The sequence below is a fragment of the Eucyclogobius newberryi genome, unplaced genomic scaffold, assembly GCF_026437365.1.
Source record: "Eucyclogobius newberryi isolate DKJ021-1_F unplaced genomic scaffold, fEucNew1.0.hap1 SCAF_15, whole genome shotgun sequence".
Lineage (NCBI taxonomy): Eukaryota > Metazoa > Chordata > Actinopteri > Gobiiformes > Gobiidae > Eucyclogobius > Eucyclogobius newberryi.
The window spans coordinates 8323612-8347045 of record NW_027315779.1 but is presented as its reverse complement, the minus strand read 5'-3'; the positions used below and the strand labels follow the sequence as shown (position 1 = coordinate 8347045).

The window sequence follows — 23434 nt, the reverse complement described above, 5'->3', positions numbered from 1 at the left end:
ACTTATGAAAAATATGCTTTGCTATTTTTACAGTGGTAAGTACACTTAGTATGTAAATAATGGAGCAGAAATGTGCTGTTTCCTCTTTTATGCCGCTTTGCTTTGATCCTTTTATATGAAGCAATTCAATCACTCCTTGTCCAGCACATTGTTAATTTATCACTTACAATGATACTAAGTGCATATCCAGTGAGAAATCTAAAAAGCAAAGATTTCTTATTTATAATGATTAAGTGGATAAAAGGAACAAGAACATGATCAAATACCCATTTGATTACTCAGCATTTTCGGAGCAAAAAAGAGGCAACAATTTGACTAAAAATGCATTTCTTTCCATTTCTGGTGGACGTTGGAGGCAGATGAAGAAACAAACCTTCAAAAAGGATGGGCGATATTGACAATATTATGTCAACCCAACAAAAATGTGGTAAAAAAGAATATTTAAACGTGTTAGTTGAGGTTTAATTATAAAACAGTTGTGAAATGTCGGTAAAATTATCTCAAAAGCAACATTTTTTCATATACATGATGATTTTTAAATAATTTATTTGTATGTTGTTGCTGCAAATAAGTATTTGAACATCTGCCAATCAGTAAGAATCTGGCTCTCAAAGACCCTCAAAGACCTGTTAGTCTTTCTTTAAAAAGTCCACCTCGAATCTGTTTGAGCTTGTTAGCTGCATAAAAACACCAGTCCACCCCACATACAGTCAGACTCGAACTACTACCATGGGCAAGGCAAAGAGCTGTCAAAATACACCACAGACCAAATTGAAGAGCTCCACAAGGCTGGAAAGGGCTACGGGGCAATTGGCAAGAGGTTTGGTGAAAAAAGATCAATTGTTAAAAACTGGAAGAAGTTAAAGATGACTGTCAATCTCTCTCTGACTGGGGCTCCAGGCATGTTCTCCCTTTGTGGGGTCTCAATGATGATAGGAAGGTGAGCAACTACACGGGAGGAGATGGTCAATAATCTGATATCTCCTAAAATAACGATATTCAGGATATTGTCTAAATTTCTGGTTCTCCACAGAAGAAACATTCTACATCATAAATCATTACATCATTACATACAGATAATTAAACTAAAACCAATTTCCGGGTCCATCACAGCCTAATTAATCCACATTTGACATCCATAAATTGTCAAGCTATTAGCAATACACTTCTTCCCAATGCCGGCGTATTGCTAGCTAGGGAATTTGCAAAGAAGTCGTGTCTTATTAGTATTCCTATGCAGAAATCCTGGCTATTTGTGATGCACTGACTATACTCATTTAAACATGATACAGTAATTCAGTCGTTATTTAATTCTCAGGTTATAAAAAGAACCGGCATCAAAGGCGTGGGGTACTTTCTTATGCACTATGAAGCATTCTCGAGTAGTGTATGATATTGAAATGCAGCGTGCGCTTACCTGAATAAAGACTTCGATGGCGGCAGACAGAGGCGTGACCCCCCTGTCTGTGGCGTCCACTGTAAGCCAATAGGAGTCTTTGCTCTCACAGTCCAGGATAGCAGCTGTGTAAATCACCCCTGTTCAGCCAGACACAAAGATAAATGCACTTGTTAGGCAGGCTTGAGAATACATATCTATTAGGTCCTGGGCTGTGGTGGGTGTCGTCGGCGAAGCACATCAAGAAAACATCTCCAGAGGCCAAGGAACACTTAAGTTTCAAAAGGCGCAAGGGACAAATTCAGAGAAAACTTTGTGTCCTGGCTCGCTTCACTGACTTTCACAGGCATTATGTTTAGTCACCTTCAGTGCCTCAGCTTTTTTTCTGGTTAATCACTGCTGACCAAACGGCTCTTGCTGTTATTGGCATGGCGCTAAACGGAATAGGCATTGACCTTACGCCAATAACCTCACACACGCACGCACACGACACACACACGCACGCGCACGCACACGCACACACACACACACACGCACGCACGCACACACACACACACACACACACACACACACACACACACAAAGTGGCTGACGAGGAGCTGTCGGCACAGTGACCTCTTGAGGCTCACAAACAATAGGTTTTGCAGAGCTGTCAATGTGCATACAAGAAATGACAAGGGCTAGTGAAAGTTCACTCTAAGATTCAGGAGTCACCCACAGTTACAGTACAAAGCAATACAAGAAGAGACAGCAATAAAGATATACAACAATATACATTCAGTTACAGATGAGGAAAAAAAGAAATAAACATTTAACAGCCTGGATTAAACATTTACATTTTTATCACAATTAAATGATTAAAGCACCTGTTGACCTAAAGTTGACCAAGAGGAATGGGCAGAGAAACGTGTCTGAACAGCTGGATTAAACAGGAAAAAACATTACAATGCTAAGATGTTGTCAAAATAGCAGTCGAAACGTTCCGGTAATTTGATTTGGATTCAGTGTACCGCAAATAAATTATAAAAATACATTTGCTATGTGGTGCAGCCGTACCAATTACACCTCCCGTTTGGAAAGACTGACCTGCTTTTCTTAAGATGAAGATAACTACTCTTTTGTTGTGATTGTTACCTATGTATCTATGAGTAAAATATCAGGTTATGCTTTAAAAGTTCCATCTTTCAAAAGCTTGATTTGGAAAAGAATTAAAGACTTCTGTAGAAAGATAAATCGTTGTTAGAACTGAATTTATTCAAACATTGCAGTTGATCCAACCAAAATAACATTGATAAATAGAAAACTAAGTATTAACTTGCATTTTTCTGATATACAAATCAGATAATGGCCTGATTTTGTGGTCAAATGTACGTTTACAGTAGACACAATGCTAATTCATCATTTGTATATACTTCCTCCAGCGTGAACTTGAAATGTCCCATATATATTTCCCTGGAGCTAATAGTTGAGTGCTCTGTGACAGGAGGTGTGAGATGTCCTGGTTCCTCAGCTGCGTGTCCTATGTCCTTATCAGTACAAATAGTCTCTGATTATGACACTATAGTTCCAGACACCAGGCTTTGTGCATAACGTGCTCAAACTCATCCTTGCTCCCTTGTCCTTGACCATGTCCTTTTCAAGCCACATCTCATCTCCGTCAGAGAGACGTAGAAAACAGAGCTGGCTGTTTCGAAAGCTCTTTGAACTTTAAGACCGACAGACACCATTCACTGAATTCAATATAAATCTGTCTTGACAGCATCCATTCTCACCATAAATAACACACTTCAAAGACTGAACTAAAAATTGGAGGGTCACGGAATGTTTTCCAGTGTAGGAGTGCCTGGTCCCCTCAAGTTTACATTTGTCACAGCGTTCCATCACTTGAGAGTCTCAAAAACGCATTTTTGGACCAGCTCTCGAATTATGCCACAACACTGAATAATCAGTCACAAGATGGATGGAAAATATGATGTATAGTTTTATGGTGAGAATGCAGGGGAGAAGAGGGAAACAGAAAACCGAAATGAATTTCTTTATAAAAGGCAAGTTAGTCTAAGACTTAAAGAAAGCTTCATCCTGCTGTGACAAATCCAGGACCTTGCAAAAGCACTAATAGCAGAGCTGTGGCTTCTGTCATTGGCCCATGAGAAATTGCAGGGTTTGCTTCTACCCTTCCCAATGACAAGAATACAAATTTTTGTTCAAAGCTCTGGAGTGCTAAGATTTTAAGCCTGAAAAGATCCCACTTATCATTTGATTGATACCCTCTGCACTTCCCACCTGCATTAAAGTGAGTCATCTGAAACATCTAACTATCAAACGTGAGAAAGAAGGGCGTTTGTTGGAGGCGTACATGACATACAGCGGCAGTGTCACCGGACTCTCACAATCTGCTGACCACAGCAGCATATCATATCCACAGAGCAAGGCCGTGCATAAGTTAAAACTAAATGGATTTCCCACCCTTTCTCTTATTTCTGCCCTTTTTACAATCCCTCCCGGCTTCCACACAGCACTCTTACATGCACTTACTGCTGGCAAGAAGGGGCAAATGTAGGAGGAGGACAGATCAGTGATGCACCTGACAACTACGTATTACACCTCAATACATAATAGCACAGCACCATGGGCTGTTTCCAGATGCTGTCATAAACTTGTAAAGGCCAACAGTGTTGTGATTGACAATGAGAATTGGCAGTTAAATATTAAAATTTTAACTTTTGTTTAATATTTGATCTGTTGTGATACATATTACATTATTTAACATTGTTTTAACTTACTGAAAACAATAGATAAAAGATAAATAAGTAACTGTATTACTTTGTACTACTGTGATCATTTCAAGACTGTCTATTTGAATAATAGAGTATTTTTGTAAACACAAAATAACAGCAGTTTCTTCATGATGTGGTCTTACATACCAGTTTGAAAAGTCTGGTGTAGGACCATTCTTAGGTCCAACTTTGTCCTGTATGTATTTTTTTATTTGTAACAATATCTGTTTAAATGAGTATCTAGTTTTTGTACAAGTTTTAGTATTGATTAGTGTCTGCGTATTGTCATATTTGATATTTATGTTTTACTTTGTTTTGGTTCATTCTTTTGAAAACATCATCCAATATATACAATATATAACAGTATATATCATGTCTTTCATTTTTTCCCCTTTCTTTATTTTAGCACAGATAAAAAACAATAGCTGCAACTTTGAAGAAATGGTGATAAAAGTCTAGGGAGGGAAAAGACACTATATTTTCTTTCAACACTTTTTATGTACTCAACTCCCCCTGCACACTTTCCCTTCCTCTCCCGCATCACTTCCACTCCCACACTCTGCTTTCTGCTCTAACAAGCACTCTGATTTCCCCTGAAAAATCTGTTAAAGTTTCTTGGTGGTAACTGGAGTTTTAATAGAAAAGTAAATAATGTAGCCATCTTTTAAGATCAAGATAAATTGTTATTAGGAATGGTTCTCAAACGTCTTTATTTTAAAGGTAGTAACATGTCGGTCCTGTAATGGATGGGTATTCATTTGAAATACATTTAAAAGGTAGTACTTCATGGACAGTAATTTTGAGTTTATTCCAGGTTTTTCTATCATTCGGGTTTGTTTTAGACAACGAAGCTGGCTGAACTTCCCAGATAAACTAACACAAGCATGAGTTTCAGTTAAGGCTGTAACATTTAATCAACTAATGGTGACTAGTCGACTATAAAATAATTGTTGTCTTATTTTGATCATTGTATTATTTATCTGGACTATACAAACATTAAAAAATACCTTTTTACAACAAAGAGTGGCTAGCCCTCATGCCTCACAGCAAGACGTTCAACTCCTGGGCCTTTCTGTGCAGAGTTTGCATGTTTCTCTCTGTGTCTGGGTTGGTTTTCTCTGGGTAATCCTGTTTTCCCCATGAACCTAATAATATGCACAATAGGAATCCTCCAGCTATGGTCCTGACCAAGCTGAGCTCATGATCTGGGGATGGTCCCAGGTGCTGCACTGCAGCTGCTCACTGCCCCTGAAGCAGCCCCAGTGGCATTGAAGGATGGGTCAAAAGCAGAGAATGATTTCCCTCATGAGAGATTAATAAAGTGTACCATAACCTTTTATTAAATCAAAATGTTAAAAAACACCTTGATGAAATATACATTATTTGTTCAAATGTATTTTGGTTGATAATATACTTAAAACAGAAAAAAATCTACTAATCTGACAATTCTTTTTTCTGTTTCTTTTTTTAGATTTTGTTGCCCAAAAGCTTTTTTAGACAGGAAAGGAGAGTGTGAAATGGGGGATGAGAGAGAAGGGAGGACATCCAGCAAATTGTCTGGAACCCGGCCTTCGTGGTCTGTGCCTGAACCACTCGACCACCGGGCAGCACTGCTGACCATTCTATTACTAAAATGATTATTAGTTGCAGCCCTAGTATCAGATAAATTGGTTATTAACTAGTTGAGTTTACTTGGAGGTTTTCTAGGGAGTCAACAAAAAGTTCCATCACACCAATTTAACAGAGACATTTGTGCCCAATAAACAACTCCTCTCTTTGTCCTATACAGGAGCTTAACTTCTGGTTTCAAGACAACCAGAAATTGTCCCTGATAGAAAATGATCCACTTTCATAAGACCAATAAATCATGTTCCTCTTTTGATCCTTATTTAGTAGTTCGTACACGTTTTATTACAAAAAAGTTCTTGGGAATATGTTTATCTCCTGAAATGGTGATTCATTTGAAAAGCTTGACAATCGCTCCTAGTTCTTGCAGTTGAGTACACAATGATTAAAATGATCCATGTGTATAGCAGGTCCATTGTGCACTGTATTGCTAGTGCTCTCTCAGAACTGCAGTCAATACTAATTAGCCTAGTTAAAGGTCGAAAAAGGCCTCCAGTGCAAACGCCTTGTACAGTACAGTAGGGACCAGCTTCAAACGAACGCTATTCCCATTTATTATAAGAGACGTGCCGCCGCTGACACTTTAATAATCACTGGATGTAATTATACGTTGATTGAGAAGTGTCAAAAATCTAAATGAACTGCTCACTATAACAAAGTCTATCATGCAGAGAACAGAAAGGGAGAGAGTGAATGGCAAAACTGTTTGGGATGCATGCAGTGTGAGTTTTTCAGCACCATGGAGAGAGGCATACAGAGTCAAGATTAAGGATTAACACCAAACACAGATTTGAGCAATTGTGTTGTGTTAGTGTAAACTGTCCCTCTTTTCCCAAATACATAATGTCACTTGAGATTTTGACTTTGTGAAACAATTGCTTATTGTTAGACAAAGGCAAAATAAAACAAAAAAAGTTGGATATTCATAGTTTTGTATGGCAACATGTTTTAAATAGATTGCTTTAATGGATTGTAAAAAGGTTTTATTTTTTTCTTGTGGTGGATCAACTATTGACCTAGTCTACAGTAGTTTTCCCCTGTAGTTGCCCCTCATCTGACCCCTCAGTGTTTTGTCCCCTGACACAGGGGAATAGGAAAGTCACGTAAGGGCTGATTGGAAAGCGACTTACTATTAAACTAGCTGAGTGCTATAGTGTCCACTGTTCACATTACTGGACAATATATATATAAAGCATTGTGGGTTTTCATTCAATGAATTTTGTGAATTTTGTGGAAAAAAAGCAAATCCATCAAGAATTGGATTATTCAATTTGTTCAAAGGAGATTGGTGCAAAGAGTCAAGGCTATATACTATATTTCTTATATTATATATTCTACATTCTTTGAGGCTAATAAACTAGTGAAGGACTCAGAAAAAGAGCAAAGTTGAATCTAACAGACATAAACTCTTTTTATGTGGCTGAAACTGTGAAAGTTAACTCTGGGAATGTTGTTTTCTTCTAAGACACTGCAGGACACTCAGAGACACCTTTTGTGGGTCAGACTCTTTAAAGAAGTCACACAGTTTACATTTTAGGAAAGACAGGAGTGCACTGGAGAGGAATCCTTGATCAATGTTATCTGCACGGCATTGAACGTATTGTACAAAGCTGCCTGGGGCCTGTGCCAGTGTAGCTGCCACGCTGGCCTCATTACAGTAATGATCTCCCACGTGAGGCCCATCCCTGCACCAGCACTAAAATACACCACCCTGTGTCTCCCTGTGTCCACCAAACAGACCCACCAGAGACATGCAGAGGTCAGGGCACCACGGAGTGCAACAATTGAACATATTCCTCATTAAAGTTACATTAATAAAAAAAATGTAATCAGAAAAGGCTGTTGAAGTTATATGCTGTAATGAATTTGGTTATTTCCTGTAGTTATACAGAATGGATGCGATATTTAGTAGCAATATTGGATTGTTTTTCTTAATTGATTTTTTTTTTAGCTGTAACTTTTTTACTGACATTATTTTTTTAATTTAATGTTTTAATGAATTGTATGAGTGCACGGTGGCAAAGGCGGTTAGCACTCTTGCCTCCCAAGAAGGAGATCAAGGGTTCGATTCCCGGACCAGACAGACATCACATGATCTCTCTGGGTGGAGTCTGCATGTTCTCCCCGTGTTACTGTGGGTTCTCTCTAAATTAGTGAATGAATGTGGGAGTGAATGGTTGTCTGTGATGTCTATGTATTGTAAAACTTCTTGTTTTATTTTTTATTTTATTATTATTTTTAAGTGCCTGATGATTTATGCCTGAAGGTTGGAAAACCATTCAATTTTGTAATATTGTACATATTGTATCAACTTTTTAGTTTAACGTGTAAAAATTGACAAAAATAATTTGAGCGAGTGGCATGGTTAACATTGCAAGCATTGCTCTTTGCATTATTGGTTTTTACTTTACATAAATGGTCTTTGGAATTGATCTTGTGTCTCACCTGTGTCTTCATCGATGGTGAAAGTGCCGAGCCCACTGCCTCCTCTGACAGAGTACCTCAGCTGCCCGTCACGTCCGCGGTCTTCGTCCTGAGCGCTGACTGTCAGGACACTGGTGCCCATGCGACTGTTCTCCTTCACCAAGCCTCTCACAGCAAACTCGGGAAAGTAGGGCGCGTACAGATTTTCATTCACGTCCACCACCTAAACGCAAGAGATGCAGTTAAACATCATTTGACAGAGTACATATTGGCTCAGTGGCATGAAAATTATACTCATTCCAAGTCCATGTTCAGCGCATTATAAATTCTAATCTGACCAAACACAATTTACTCTGGAATAGTGGATTAAATGAATATCAATTAGGTGACATATTGTATTATAATATAGGCAAACTATTTTGTATTTGTATTTATTTATAAAGGCACAACACTTATTATTAAAGATTATAGCCAAAGTCGCTCATTTCCGATTTCTGATTCCGATTCCATCTTCAGTCCCTTTGAGGATAAGATTTTTTGTTTGTGAAATCCTTTTAGTCAACATCTAATAAAATGTTGACATTCTAAAGAGAATGAGGCATTAAAATGTGGGTAAGATGTTTTCGAAAAGCATAATAATTTGATGCGTCATGAAGTATTGTACATTCTGACATATCAGTCACTCCATTTTAGTGATACTGAGTATGAAATGGGTTGTAAAGTATATTAACAGATATATTTTTAAATTTGTCTTCAACATCTGCATAAATATCTTTCACAAACTAGTATTTATTATTTTGATTAAAAATAGGTGAACAATAGGGAAAAAGTGATATGTCACTTTTTCCAATTCTGCAGCGGCGTTAGCACAGTACTTAGTGCAGTACAATGGAATCAATAAACAAGGCACAGCTACAGACTACAGTAGTGGTTGTTAATTGATGAAACTGCTCATTAGTAAACAGCGTGTGTGTTACTCACCTCCACCTCCACAAACGTCTGTGCACTCAGACTTGGTGCTCCCCGGTCTTCAGCCAAAACACTCAAGTTGTAAAACTGTTGTTTTTCAAAATCCAGCTCCATCCTTATTCTCAAGGATCCACTTACAGCATCGATCTGAACAAAACATTACAAGCTCATGTATTAGAAACAACTAATAACGGCTGTTAAGTGCCTCTTTACACACATCTACTAAAACACAGTGAAAAAGTCAGCTAGACTGCAATGCCTACCTTAACAAAGTAGCAGTGGGTTATTCTGAACTGTCTCTAGGGATTATTTGCTGTTCCAGTCACTCCACGGGGATCAGTGTTTTTAAAATGGAACCAGGAAAGTCTTACTGAAAACCGTAAGAAATTCAAATCCACAAGCTTCCAGTTTGGCTGTGGGGCCTTAAACTTGCAAGAACTTTGGAATCTTACTGTCTAATAATCATGCACAACTTTTACATGTAGTGCAATTCAGAGATGTTGTTGTTGTTGCATACTTTAAATTAGGGGTGAGGAATTAGGTTTATATTGCCTATAAGGGGAAAAGCTACAGCAATCTGAACTTACATAATACTTTACTTCACAAATACATACCTCAAAAGTGCCATCAAAGTCGTTAATCAGAGAGTACCAGACTTGTCCACCAGGTCCAACATCTGGGTCTTGTGCTTGGACCCAGCTAATGACAGCTCCAGGGGGAAGGTCCTCCAGGACTTTGGCACTAAAACTTCTCGGTATAAAAGCCGGGGCGCAATCATTAACATCGTCCACTATAATACTTAATGTAGTCACAGATGACCTTCGGGTGCCTCGCTCTGCCTTGTCCCGCACTTCAATTTTCAGCGTAAATGTGGGGGAGCTCTCTCTATCCAAGTTGCTGGCCACAAACACGCTCCCAGTTTCGCTGTCTATACCAAACTGAGGGACACTGGTCAGCATGATGTAAACGAGCTGTCCATTTGGACCCATATCGCTGTCAAACGCCATAATAGTGATGACTTCCAATCCGATAACTGCATTTTCCGACACAATAGCGGCGTAGCTTTCTTGTAAGAACAGTGGGTCATTGTCATTTGCATCCTCTATGATCACTGTCAGTAAGCGCCAACTTGACATTTGGGGATCGCCCTGGTCGTAGATGGTGATGTTGAGGAAGTAGCGATCTGTTCTTTCTCGGTCAAGTGGCAGTAACACACTTATCAGTCCGCTGTCCATGTCGATTTTAAAGCAGTTTTCTTTATTTCCTTCAGATATTGAAAATAGCACGCGTCCATTGAAGCCTATATCGCCGTCCCTCGCTCTCACTTGGAAGACACTGCCACCAACAGGCAGGTCCTCCCGCACTAAAATGCTCATGGGTAAAGCTTCAAATTGCGGTGCCTGTGTGTTTGCAGAGTAAAGGTCGGCTGTGTACCTTTCAGAATAACTCGGCTTTGCCATTGCTGAGGCTTTGGAGAGCATTTTCTCAGCCAACATCTGGGCAACCTTGGTCTCCCTGCAATTAAACCCCCCGGGTGGCATTCTACCCCTCACCACAGAAACATTGACAAATGTAGGCTCTGATATCAATTCACCATCTGTTGCGACTATTTTCAGGTTGAATATGCCATTTTTTATATTAAGTATGGCTAATGGTTTTTTCAATGACAGAGCACCAGAAACAGGGTGCAGAGTAAAGTAGTCTAACTCATTACCAGACACTATTCGGTACCTGACTAATCCCAGCTCATCCATGTCAACAGCAGACATTGTGACGATAGTTTGGTTGAGGGGGAAATCGCGACTTATCATCCCTCTACAAGACACTTTCTCAAACAGAGGAGGGTTGTCATTGATGTTGATCAAACGAATTGTAACATTAACCTCACTTTCTCTTCTGTATGGAGTGCCCCAATCGGAGGCCCGCACAGCAAAGGTATAAAAATCCTCTGCAGATTCAAAATCCAACTCCTTAGTGACTCTCACCTCCCCAGTGGCCTGGTCGATGCTGAATGGCAAGTCCTGATCATTACTGATTGCGTGGGTAATGTATCCATTCTCACCTTTATCAGAATCTGTGGCTGAGATAGTAATAACCACTGTGCCCACAGGTGAGCTCTCATTCACAGCAACATCATATGCCAACCTGCCGAATACTGGGCTGTTATCATTTGCATCCTCTATAATTACTCTGACTCGTGCGCGTTGCTGGCTGACAATATCAGCTACCTCCATCTCTATGAAATCCTGTGATATCCCTTTCAGTTGCCTTGTGGTCATAATAACTCCAGTCAAAGGGTTTATATCAAAGAACGTTGGATCTGGGAGCCTGGTGAAGCTGTAATTGTAACTCGTAGGAGCTGGGGAGATTCTCACCACCTCAATAAAAGTGCTTGGGGGAGCGATTTCACTCAGTTTGACTACGTAAACATCTCGTTCAAAATTGACTGCTACTGGAAGAGGCTTTGTAACCAGCAACTTAACAACTTTACTCTCAGAAAACTTGGCAGGGACACCCCGGTCTTTAGCTTGAACTGTCAAGTTGAGACCAAAGGGAAATTTGTCCCAGTCTATCAAGTCTAAAGCTTTGACTCTGTACTCTTTCCCAGATGAGGAGCGTTCTACTATAAACTGTTCAAAGGGGTCTCCGTCAGTGATAGAAACCCATTCTACATCACCAGAAACCCCTTCATCTTTATCGTCCACAGTTATAGCTGCATAGATGGGATCCTTGTCATCCCACGAAGGCTCAATTGTAACAGCATTGAGAACAGGCGCAAACACATTCACTCGCTGCACAGTTAGCACCAGTTTAGCCGTGCTGCTAATTCCACTACTTCCATACAACTTCATTCCCCTGTCCATCACTTGCACCTCAATTTCATAGCGATCCTGCTTGTCTATTCTAGGCCGTCGTGTGAGAGTGATGACCCCACTGGTTGGATGAACGGCAAAAAGGTCCACTCTGGTTTTGAAGAAATAGTAAAATTCTCCATTTGAGCCAACATCCGCATCTGTGGCAGTAACTCGGCCAATGCTGGTGCCTATGGGGGCAGACTCTGCAACAACAAATGAGTAGGAGGTGGGGGAAAAGAGCGGGCGAAGGTCGTTAGTGTCCAAAACTGTGATATAAACAGTGGTTAAGGCCTCTAGACCTCCTTGGGCAGATGCTTTTACAGTCAGGGTGTAATTATCTTGAACTTCTCGGTTCAAAATGGCACCACTTCCACCATTAGTGCGTAATCGAAGAAAGCAAAAGTCTCCGAATGTAAAATCATCCGCTTGAAAGATGCCGTCATTGTCTCCAGACTGGATGGTATATTTGATGTCCAAGGAATACGGGGGGTTGAGCACAATACCCATCTTAACATCACTCCACGTATACGTTCTGGCAGCAGAGTTTTCAAAGATAGACGCATTGTAAGCCGGCTGAGTAAAAAGCAGCAGGGCCTGTCCTGACCTTGGTTCGAGGAGAAACTGAAGATTTGCATAGGGTAAAGCTATATGGAGGAAAAATAAGATGAGGTGGAAATAATGTGAAAGTCTGGAAAAAATATGCATAATTCCCCGATGACGAGAAGTCATTTCTTCATTGCTATTCCATTACCCAGTTTACTCTGCATTTGAAAAGAAGAGAAAAAAAAACCAAGATGCACAGTCAGTTGATAAAGTGAAGGAAACAGGCACTCTGCATGCTAAGAGATAGAGAACTCAAGAATAGAGGTTGCAAACACATTTCAGGGAAACTGCTTATGACTACTGTGACAGCATACTCAATGTTGGGCTCTAACAGTTTGTTTTGAGACAGAGCATTACAGAAGCACAAAACTGAACAAAAAGCATGAGAAAAGCAAGTCTTAAAACAATACCAAATCAAAGCATAACACTTGCACTGCACAGTGCCACTAGCACTAGGACTCCCAGAGATTTGAAGCTACTAGAACTCCCAGATAATGACTGCTCCCATTCAAACCAAAGGAATTCTGTGGAGAGTTACTGCCATAGAATGTTTGTTGCTGTGCTCTACGGTGGCCAAGTGGCAGCACATATACTGCACATATACCACATAGACCAGCCTCCACATGCAGCTGGCACGTGTTGTGTGTTCGAATCCCTGCTCGGACAATTTACTGCATGTCCTCCCTTCTCTCTAATCCCCATTTCACACTAAAATGTCCTGTCTAATGAAGAATGAAAAATCCTGAAAAATAAAAGAATGTTTGTTGGAAAACTGTTGCATTTACATTGAATGACATTGAAATGAATGGAGCCGTCAAAATGACTGATTGACTGAGTTAAAGGTAGAACTTCTCAAATCTCACTTAAATTTGAAAATGTTCTCAAAATCATAACATAAAAATTAAATATATACAGATACAGTAAAAGTCCAAAAGTGAGGAATACTAAAAACCTAACTAAGCAGTGTAAAAAGACTTCCTAATCTAGGAGCAGTCAAAATGACTGTTCTAGTGTTAGTTTCAAAGGAGATCGTGAACAAACACAGTTGATTCTCCTGTACAATATAATCTTTCATTGTTCCTAAGTGAATGTTTCAACTTGCTTTCTTGCGTTGAGAAAAAAAATAAAAGTTACTTTCTTAAAATGTATTTTCAAAAGCCTATTTTCAAAGCAAACAAAGCAAGTACATTAATGATCAAATTATATCGGTGTTGCATACTCTAAATATAGGCCAGTCATGTAATAATAGGCCTACTGTAAATAATGAGTCTCAATAGTTGATGGATACTGTGTAATAGTGAATTGAAAACTGAATGCAGCATACATTTGTCAGTGCATTTAATATAGGTTAGAGCAATTTATTATGCATGTCACTGAACAGCCTACAATCATTTTCATTTTGTTATAGCCTAGTTACAGAGCCTCTTGAAAAACTGTCCCCATTACTTCTCTATAAGTGACAATGATGCTGTCACTAAATCATGTGATATGAGGCATATGCTCATCTCTTTCATTTAACATAGGCGGGATAAATTGACAGCCCCGGTTATCTATAGACGGTGATACATAAAAGTAGCCGGTGGATATTGAGCACCATTATTCACAGACTGAACGTCTCCTGCTGGAGTTACTGTCCCGTGGGGGGCTTAAATCTTCATTTCTGCTCAGATAACTCGACAGCACGCGCGAGTTAAACGCGTTGCAATCGGTCGCTCCGTCGCTTCTGTGATTCCCAAATCTTACCTTGTCCACACGACCCTCAGTGGAAGTCTGTCCCGTCCTCTCGCCAGTTGCCAAATACGGGACCCAGATGTCACGGACGAAAACATACGTACAGATCCCGGCGGGCGAGTGACACGCTGGGTGCATCCAAACTAAACAGCTATTGCCCCAGTTTCGTGCACCTGACTCCAACCCAGCGCCCGCCAGCATGGGATGTTCAGCCACGAACTAATGGGAGACGCGTCAAACTGATGCAAACACTGATAAATCTATGTCCTGCACTTATTAAAGTCGGAGACGCGAGTCGGTACAAATGGCATTCGTGAATACCGCGAGTTTGGAAGCCCGACAGCATCAGTTTTCGCTTATAATGGGCTCCGGTGCGCTCCTCTCGCCGGATGGAGGGAGTGTGGCTCGGCTCGACAGCGCCGGAGTTTACCGAGCGTCTCCGAAGGTTTTCCGGAAAGCAAACCCGGAAGTGAGACCGTTGGGTCCACACACAGCACAGCGGAGCGGAGCGTTTCGGGCAGTGTGTGAGTGCATCGCCCTCTTTTCATCGCTTCCGACCTCTTTTAACGAGTCGTCTGAAGCATTTCGACGTCCATCATGTCTACGTTGTGTTACAATAAGGGCTGCGGACAGCGATTTGAGCCAGAAAATAACCCTGAAGGTGAGTTGCAAGCTAAGTTTCATCTCATGCTAATGCTAGCCTCATGTTATCTGGAATATTCCACACCATCCGCTGCGTTCGTTCACGTAAAGACCGCACACATTAACGCCATTTCGTGAACAATCAAACGTGATCAAAGTGTATCTCGAGTCATTTTGATTAAACTGAGCTGAAAGTGACTGAAGTAGAAGCTAAATGATAAGTCTACAGTCTTTGGAGTCACGTTCAGTGTTCTCATGGGTGTACAGTACACTGAAGCAACTGTGAAGAGCCATATCTGAATGAAGTTATGAATCATATATTTTGGACTATACGCGATTACATATAGCTTTATGACTATACTTCAAGCACAAAGTATATTTTGAATTGCTGTTTTTTCCCCCCTTGAGCTTTTTTTTACACCGTGTGGGCTAAAAGAGTTAGATTGCATGTAAAAACCTACTTTAAAACTATACTTTCGGTGTGTTATTATACACTTCTACTTCTAGACCGCCTATACTTCAAGACTTTATTCTTTAGACTTTATTACCCCCTAGACTTCATTCTTGAAACATTTATAGTGTAACCTGGTCCTTTCACTTCTTTGTGTCATTTGGCATATTTAATGAGTTGCTGTTACTATAGCAACATATGTTACTCCAGTCCTTTATTCATAATCCTAAACTTGTAAAAGACTAAACCCACTTTTACTACTTCTACTGTTACTTAAACTGTCTTGCATGATCTTGCATAGATAAAATAAAGACCCAAACTTATATTTCTGACATAAGTTTGGGTCTATCTCTTTCCACACCTACAGCAAAATAAATCTATAATAATAATAATAATAATAATAATAATAATAATAATAATAATAATAATAATAATAATAATAATAATAATAATAATAATAATAATAATAATAATAATAATAATAATAATAATAATAATAATAATAATAATAATAATAATGAGGGTACAGTTTCTGACCAGAACATTCCACCACAAGAACATTTTCTTCTCGTCTGCCTTTGAACACTCAATTAACAGCAGATTACAGCTGTCGCTCTTAATTAGTCACTTCAACATTACTTCATCTCGTTGCGCTGCGACTTTGCAGTTTGCACCGTTCTGTCAGTGCTGTTTCTTTTTCAGACACTATTTTAAGTCACACTTTGACTTTATCTAATAACTACAACTGAGCCTTTTGCAACAATAAACTAATTTAATGTATTTTTTTATATATATATTTCTCTGCACTTGCATTCAGTAATGGATGGACACAACTACCATAATTCCTCCACAAACTACAAAATATCCCGTTTTATTCTGCGTAAAAACGCTTTCCCCGTTTAGATTGTACAAACATGTTTTTTTTTTTTCATTATTTGTCAGTACACAGCTTCTTCTTGTCAATTCACCTGGATATGTTTTAAAATGTGAACAAAATAATCCTATAATTTAGAATTGCAATTTGACATTTTCCCCAAATCCTGCTACAATGTTGGGACGAGCAACTAAATAAAAGCTGTAGTAGAAGTCAAAGTGTGTATGAGAGAGAAGTGGAGGCTTAAGATGAATGTGGCACGTTTGTGGACGCGATCGCACACCAATGGTTCAATATTTCTTTCCATATCAGTTCTACATTGGGCCCTGCTCTCCATCTGAACGCAACAAGTTCTATAAAGGTTATTTATGTGTTGTGTTGAATCTATTAGAGTCGACTATAAAAAAAATATAAGTCATATAAGAAAATACCTTTTTTATAATGATCACAGCTGCATTTTCAAATCAAAATGTAATAAATTATATGTCTATTTAAACCTTTATTTGGTTGATAATGTATTTAAAATGTCTCCTTCGTACAGAAGAAAAAAATGATTGAATAGTGAACTAATAGACTTATTTGCAGCCCTAAATGGAACCTATTTTGACCATTCCAGGATCCATAGACGAAGCCCCCATTCATTTGATCATAATAATAATAATGCATTTTATTTATGACGCACATTTTAAAAGCGAAATGACCTCCTTCATCTCACACATATTCAAGTGTTAAATACTAACGAAATCTGATCCGACAAAGAACAAAAAACCTGCTGCTCTTGTGTTTATTTGAACCCCTTTTATCTAAAAAAAAAAATAATTGAACTTCAAAGTGTCCACGTTGCCCACACAGCGAAAGCCTCAAATGAGTCTTTTATTCACTCTTCACATCCTTTTTAGAACTGTCCTCCTTATTCTCCAAGTATTATAACAAACACTCCGTCAGGTCTATCTAATTTCCATTTTAATAGGATGCCACTTTCATATCAAATGGAGCATATTATTATCTGGCGTAAGGGATTTCTTGGTCACGGACACGGCTGCGGCAGGAACACGACTAAGACCACCAAGAATATAGTTGATTTATAGTGTTGATGAGTTATTTAAATCTCTACATTAACGTCAATGTTTTGCTTCTGAGAGCGACTGAAAAAGGGTTTAAGCACTTCACTGTCGAGTGCGTTTCTGGTGTTTTATTTCATACATGTTAAGCAGATGTCCTCCAAATCATGTCTCTGTAGTGCGGGAGGTTTTAGTCTGAAATACATTTGTGTCGCATATTTCAATATATATGTTCTGATTTTGTGTTATTGTTTAAGTTGAAATGTGTCCCATTAACCACGGTCTAAAACGGAAATAACCCAAACGACGCGAGTGAATAATTGATCTGCATTGTTTGTTGTACGTAAGCGACACGACGGTCACATCCGAGAGCTTTTAGATTACTCATGTGGCCCACTTCACTAAACATCATTTCATCTTAATTAAATCAAATCTGTTTTTTCACAGATGGATGTACGTATCATCCAGGAGTCCCAGTGTTCCACGATGCATTAAAGGTAAACGGCAAAAATGCAGTGCAAGCGGAGGCATCTGCTAGTCTGAGTTCCTCTTCAGTCAACATAAAGTGTGCGTGTGCTTTCCCCAGGGATGGTCCTGCTGCAAGAGAAGGACCACGGACTTCTCAGACTTCCTCAGCATCGCCGTAAGTTCACTTCAAATCCATACGTTGCTTTCTTGGTTCCCATTGTCCATTGTTGTCCGCCGTCGCACTGACCTTAAGACATTGGCGTTGGGCTTAACAGGGCTGCACAAAAGGACCCCACAACAAAGAGAAGCCCCCGGAGCCGGTCAAGCCAGACGTGAAGTCGTCTGGAGAGAAGAAAGAGGGAGAGGAACTAAAGCCAAAGTTTAATGAGTACATCATCTCTGCACCAAAGCCCATAGACGCTATCAACAGACCGAGGTATGAGAAGTCCCTGGGAAAACATTGTACTTTGAAGGTTAAAGTACAGTAGACACAAGTTTGGTAACATACTAAGGTTTAGATACTGAAATAAATCACATAAACAAGACAAAACTGCACTTTTCCTGAGTAGTATTAGAAAAGTCTTGATCTATAACAGAACTATAAGGCCACATGGTAATGAATAAACTACTAAATACATAACTAAGTACATGTTTCTTTACCATTCAACTGAACATTTCTCCCCCCAAAAAATATCACTACTAAAGTAAAGAATCAGTTTTGTTTGAAGCCATTTTCCCGAATGTTCGTTATAATGTGTGAGTTATAATGTCAGCCGAACAGTAGTGGATATAACGGTGGATATTGTGTTAATGTATGATAATGAAGCACGGATTCAAGAGGTGTTTAATGCATGTGAAGCTATCGAGCCGCTATGGAGGCGCGTGGGCTCGAGTGAACCTTAAAGACCGAGCTCGCACTTGATGTACAAAGGCCGTAACCAAGACATTGCAATGCTCATCGTCCAGATACTAAAAACGACTCGAGTACCGGTTCTTGGATAGAAGTAGCGCAGGTTTTCGGAGCGCTCGGCTGCTACAATGACGGCTGACGGCCCGTATCTGTCTCCCACAGCCCCGACGAGCCCGCGCTGAGATTGCAGCATAAAGTCGCCTCGTCTCTAAAAACGGCTCTAGAAAAGTTGAAGCTGTCGGAGAACACCGCTGAAAAGAAAGGTGGGCATACGTTATTCATGCACTCTCCCTCTCTTCTTTAAAACGCCGGTGCAGCCGTGTAACTTTTGTCCTCCTCTTCTGAAGCTGCCATGCATCTCGAGCAGACGGGAAGGACAGTTTGACAGCGGGGTTGGGATGGTTTTGCGATGGGGAATATGTCATCACTAGTGTCATTCACATTATAGTTTTGATGAGGAGTTGACGGGACGGGCCCACACGTCAGAATCTCTGAGAGGCTCTTCAGAGCTTTTAAGTGTCAAGTCTTTGACAGCGTCTTTCTGTGTCTCTGCAGAGGAAGACGGCGACGAGATCAGGATCGGAACATCCTGTAAAAATGGAGGATGCACCAAAGTAGGTCGACATGTCACGTTGTAATACACATTCACTCTAGGGTCTCGTGCGGAGGGGCTTTGTTGACAGTTTGTTCAGGGCCAAATAGAGTTTCAACAGCGCTTCATGTTGTGTATTCTTGGAAACGCATTCAAAACTTGAGCTTTACTCTTTTGTGTAAACATTAAGAGCTGGAGATCAGTCCCACTGCTCCTGGCCAGTCTGTTCAGCGTTATTCAAGGTCAAATGCAGATGTGTTTTAAACTTACCTGTAAATCCACTTTTGAATGGCCTAAATTAGTAATAAGTGAATGAACTTGAAAGATAATTGAATTCAATTAAATATTTAGAATTTCATCATAATTAGCACATTGTTGCAAACAAAACCTTTGAATATCACACCGGATACATTTGAGTTTATTGTATTCATTTTAAGGTGTAAAAAAATTGGTTTTAAATGCCAGAAAATGTACTTTAAAAAGCTTAAAATACATTAAGTGAATGTCCTAAACTCTACTGAGAGATGGTGTAACTCTGTTTATAGATTTGTGTTCAGCCTGTAAAATATGACAGAGCTGCTTTTTAAAGGTTTAAAGTGTTTAAAGCCTTGTCTATCCGTATATACACATTTCTCCTGAATCGATGAGCAGCAAAAAGCCTAGAACATTTCTGAAGTCGATTTACAGAAACGGGTTATAATACACGCTGAAGTGGGGATTTCATTATTTCCATAATTGTTCATCAACCAATTTGAAAATCATGCCGTATTCTCTCAAGAGCAGCTTTTCCAATCAGTTACAACGAGGCCTCAAACTGGAAACGAGCCATTAATTAGTCTGCTCTCGTTACATGGTTTTGTCCCAAATACAATGGCTCATTTGATTCTGGAACATGTTGTTTTATAGAAGTGTTTGGAGTTGTTTTAACCAAGTACATTTGTTGCTGGTAGAGTTTTGAAGGCCCTGCAAGCGACTCGGAGACTTGCATGTACCACTCCGGATGCCCAATCTTCCACGAAGGGTCAGTCTTACACTCAAACAGATTTTCTCCTTCTCGCGCTGACATGTTTCGAGTAGTAATTCTGTTGGCAGCAAAACAATTTAGTGGAAACGCTTGTGTTCTTTCTGCGTCTGTTGTTTACCGCTTGTCTGAAATAGCACGTTATTGACAGCGTGTTCCTGTTGCTGCTTTTTGGACAGGATGAAATACTGGAGCTGCTGCAAGCGGAAAACCTCCGATTTTAACACCTTCCTCTCCCAGGAGGGCTGTGCCAAGGGGACACATCTATGGAAGAAGAAGGAGACGGTGGGCAACGCCGCTAGACATCTGTTTGTAGTGTCAGTCCAAATGTGGCTGGCAAACCTCAGGAACTCCATCTAGTGGCGTGTGAAGTACAGGCGCGTGTAGTCGAGAAATATTCTGGAAAAGCCACACGCTGGTTATGAAACGATATTCCGATTCATTTGTGCAAAAATAGTGTTCCACGTACGATATATTTAATTTGTACAGTTACTCGTTGACACAAAGCACTGGTTAAACTGAGGCTGTGAGTTTGCGTTACGGCTGATAGTATTGTGTACTTTTCGTAGGGTCTGAAAGTCGTCCCGTGCCGGTTCGACTGGCACCAAACGGGAGCGCAGGTCATCATCTCCATCTACGCCAAGAACGCCATTCCAGAAGAGAGCTACGTGGACGCCAACAGCACCACTGTACGTACGGTTTATTTCAGTGAGTTTGAAAACTGTCTTAAGATCAAGGACATTTTTCTGTAAACTGTTTCATTGTTGAACACATTTACACTGCACAGAACTGGATTAACTGGATTGTGTTTTTCTTTTTCGCATGGATAAAAGAGCAAATCTTTAGTATTACAACACAAGCCGTACTAAAATACAGATGATAATAATGTTTGTCTTGAGCACATGAAAGTCTGACTTGTAAAGGCCAAACACAACCTTTTTTTTTTTTTTTTTCCAATTTTAACAAAATAAAAAAGCTTAAAATTCATATTTATATTCATATTTTTTGTGTGTGTGTTTTTTCTTGTCCATTTCAGTGTATTATCCAGAAATAAAGATTATATAATGTCTTTTTTTCCCCACAGCTCAATATCCATATTATATTTGAAGGAGAGAAGGAATTCAAGCAGAAAATCAGCCTCTGGGGAGTAAGTCATGTGACTGTAACTGTAACTGTTGTAAACAAGGTTAATAAATCACACGCTCACCCTCCGTTTATGCGTCTTAAGGTGATCGACGTCAGCAAGAGTCAGGTTAACATGATGGCGTCCAAGATCGAAATCGCCATGAAAAAGTCCGAGCCGATGTCCTGGGCTCGCCTGGACCTCCCGCCTCCCGCCGCACCCAAAAACACAGAGGAGAAGAAGCGGGCGGAAAGCGACGAGGACGACGAGGATGAAGACGAAAGTTGAAATGACTGCAAAACGTGTCTGTACATTTGTTTTTCAGCTAGATACAAAACCTTGTTGGTCCACGTTTCACCTTTCCACAAGTCGAAACCTTTTCCGTTCAGTTTTTGACCTCTGCTCCTCAGCACTTCAGTGTTTGGACCAACTTTCAATGTTGTTTTTATAAAGTATGTATTTTTCAAAAGGCACTCGATGGGATAAAACACTTGTACGAGTCGAGCGGTGGCATCTACTTAGCGTCGCTCTTTGCCCCAGCGGAGCAGGAGTTCTTCTCTCAAACTTGTATTACCACCATTAATCACTTTCTCGCGCGTTGACCCATTATTGACCTTTTCTGACATTTCCGCGGCATAATAATGAATAAAGCTCTCCTCTCGACGAGACATTTGCACAATAGTTTTTGTTCTTCCATTCACTGTGTGACTTTTGCCATTGGGAGCAGACTTTTGCATTTATTAAATTACAGGTGTTTTTATTGCTGGAATACCCTTAAACTTGTATTCTTACCGTGAGCAGGGGTCGCCTCTCCACAGATCTGGTCTCATTTATAACAAACTCCGTTCCTGAAACCCTCACGTGACAAATCAACAGCTTTTGGACCATTTTTTTTAACAATTTTTTGACTCATTCCCGTGTCAAATTGTCCTTTTTTTATAGATTAAAAAAAACTACGTGGAAACTTGTGTAAATAAATGAGACCCTGACCTGGTGCTCCTGCTCGTCTCCATGGAGATAGATACATTTTAATGCCACACTGAAACGAGTCCAATAACATTTTCATGCAGAAAAACAGTCTGCAGAAGTTACACAGTGCATCATTAAGGAATTGATTAAGTTCCTTTTAATTGTTATGCCTTTTTTATGATTTTTTGACAATATATTACTGTCATTTAAACTTGCTTGATCATTCTTGTTTATCCAGTGTCACATTAGGCATTGTTTTTATGTTATATTACTGTATCCATAAATGTATGCACAGTTATATTTGTCTACAACAGGAAAACAAGTCCGTACAGAGCAGAAGATTTAAATCTTTACATTTTTCTGAGCAGAAGCATTCGATGAACTTTAATTCAACTCGCTCTGGAAATTGCACGCTGAACAATTGATTCTTTTTTTTCTCCATCGTGCGACATTTAACATTTCTTTTCTCGCCTGAAGGTTCAAAATGTGATGGTGTTAAGTACATTCACATTTATTTTCAACCATTCACAGTACTGTATATTCAGCAGGAACATGCATCAGAAGTACAGGATGTAATATACAAAGAACACTGTGCTAATCTCAGTTGGGATCATGTAAAAACATAATCAAAAAATAAACTTTTGAGGAAATGAACTTGAAATTTTCAGTTTGAATTGAATGTTTGTTCCAATGTTGAACCGTTTTTACTGCCGTAGTAAACGTGAGGGTTTCTCCGCTCGCAGCCCTAGAACGTGACATGTCAAAACCGTTGGAAGTGGGTGTAGTATTTTTTTTACTTTTGAATTAACAGTTATCCTGCATACGCTCATCCACTTGAGTATTCTCTGGAGGCGAATGGTTTGACATTCCTGGTTCTACCTTTGGTCTGAAATTCACAACTTCTCATGGATTACACTGAGCGTGACCTTTAGAGTGAAGAGT

The 23434-nt window shown here is 39.7% G+C and overlaps 2 protein-coding genes across 2 annotated transcripts in view; one reads left to right on the top strand and one right to left on the bottom strand.

Annotated features, from left to right (window-relative positions):
* The window catches only part of fat3b (FAT atypical cadherin 3b), a 110309-nt gene extending 95380 nt beyond the window's left edge, over window positions 1-14929 (bottom strand). Inside the window, exons 1-6 of the mRNA XM_072445647.1 lie at window positions 14768-14929; window positions 14394-14600; window positions 9807-12668; window positions 9205-9339; window positions 8245-8446; window positions 1418-1536 (exon numbers count right to left, since the gene is read on the bottom strand). Of these exons, the coding sequence (XP_072301748.1) occupies window positions 1418-1536; window positions 8245-8446; window positions 9205-9339; window positions 9807-12668; window positions 14394-14600; window positions 14768-14929 (3687 nt within the window). The remainder of the gene's footprint in view (window positions 1-1417; window positions 1537-8244; window positions 8447-9204; window positions 9340-9806; window positions 12669-14393; window positions 14601-14767) is intronic.
* chordc1b (cysteine and histidine-rich domain (CHORD) containing 1b) lies at window positions 14923-23105 on the top strand. The gene is made up of 11 exons (XM_072445957.1): window positions 14923-15042; window positions 17857-17906; window positions 17996-18052; window positions 18153-18313; window positions 18950-19050; window positions 19343-19401; window positions 20330-20400; window positions 20580-20685; window positions 20970-21089; window positions 21485-21547; window positions 21629-23105. Exons 1-11 carry the CDS (start codon window positions 14979-14981, stop codon window positions 21809-21811), a joined length of 1035 nt encoding a protein of 344 aa, XP_072302058.1. The 5' UTR covers window positions 14923-14978; the 3' UTR covers window positions 21812-23105.
* Window positions 23106-23434: the final 329 nt, after the last annotated feature.

What these genes read in the sequence shown, in the direction of transcription:
- chordc1b (XM_072445957.1), top strand. Translation starts at nt 14,979, where the DNA reads ATGTCTACGTTGTGTTACAATAAGGGCTGCGGACAGCGATTTGAGCCA. An exon ending in CAGACTTCCTCAGCATCGCC is followed by an intron (nt 18,053 to 18,152) that starts GTAAGTTCACTT and finishes TGGGCTTAACAG; the next exon opens with GGCTGCACAAAAGGACCCCA. An exon ending in GACGCTATCAACAGACCGAG is followed by an intron (nt 18,314 to 18,949) that starts GTATGAGAAGTC and finishes TGTCTCCCACAG; the next exon opens with CCCCGACGAGCCCGCGCTGA.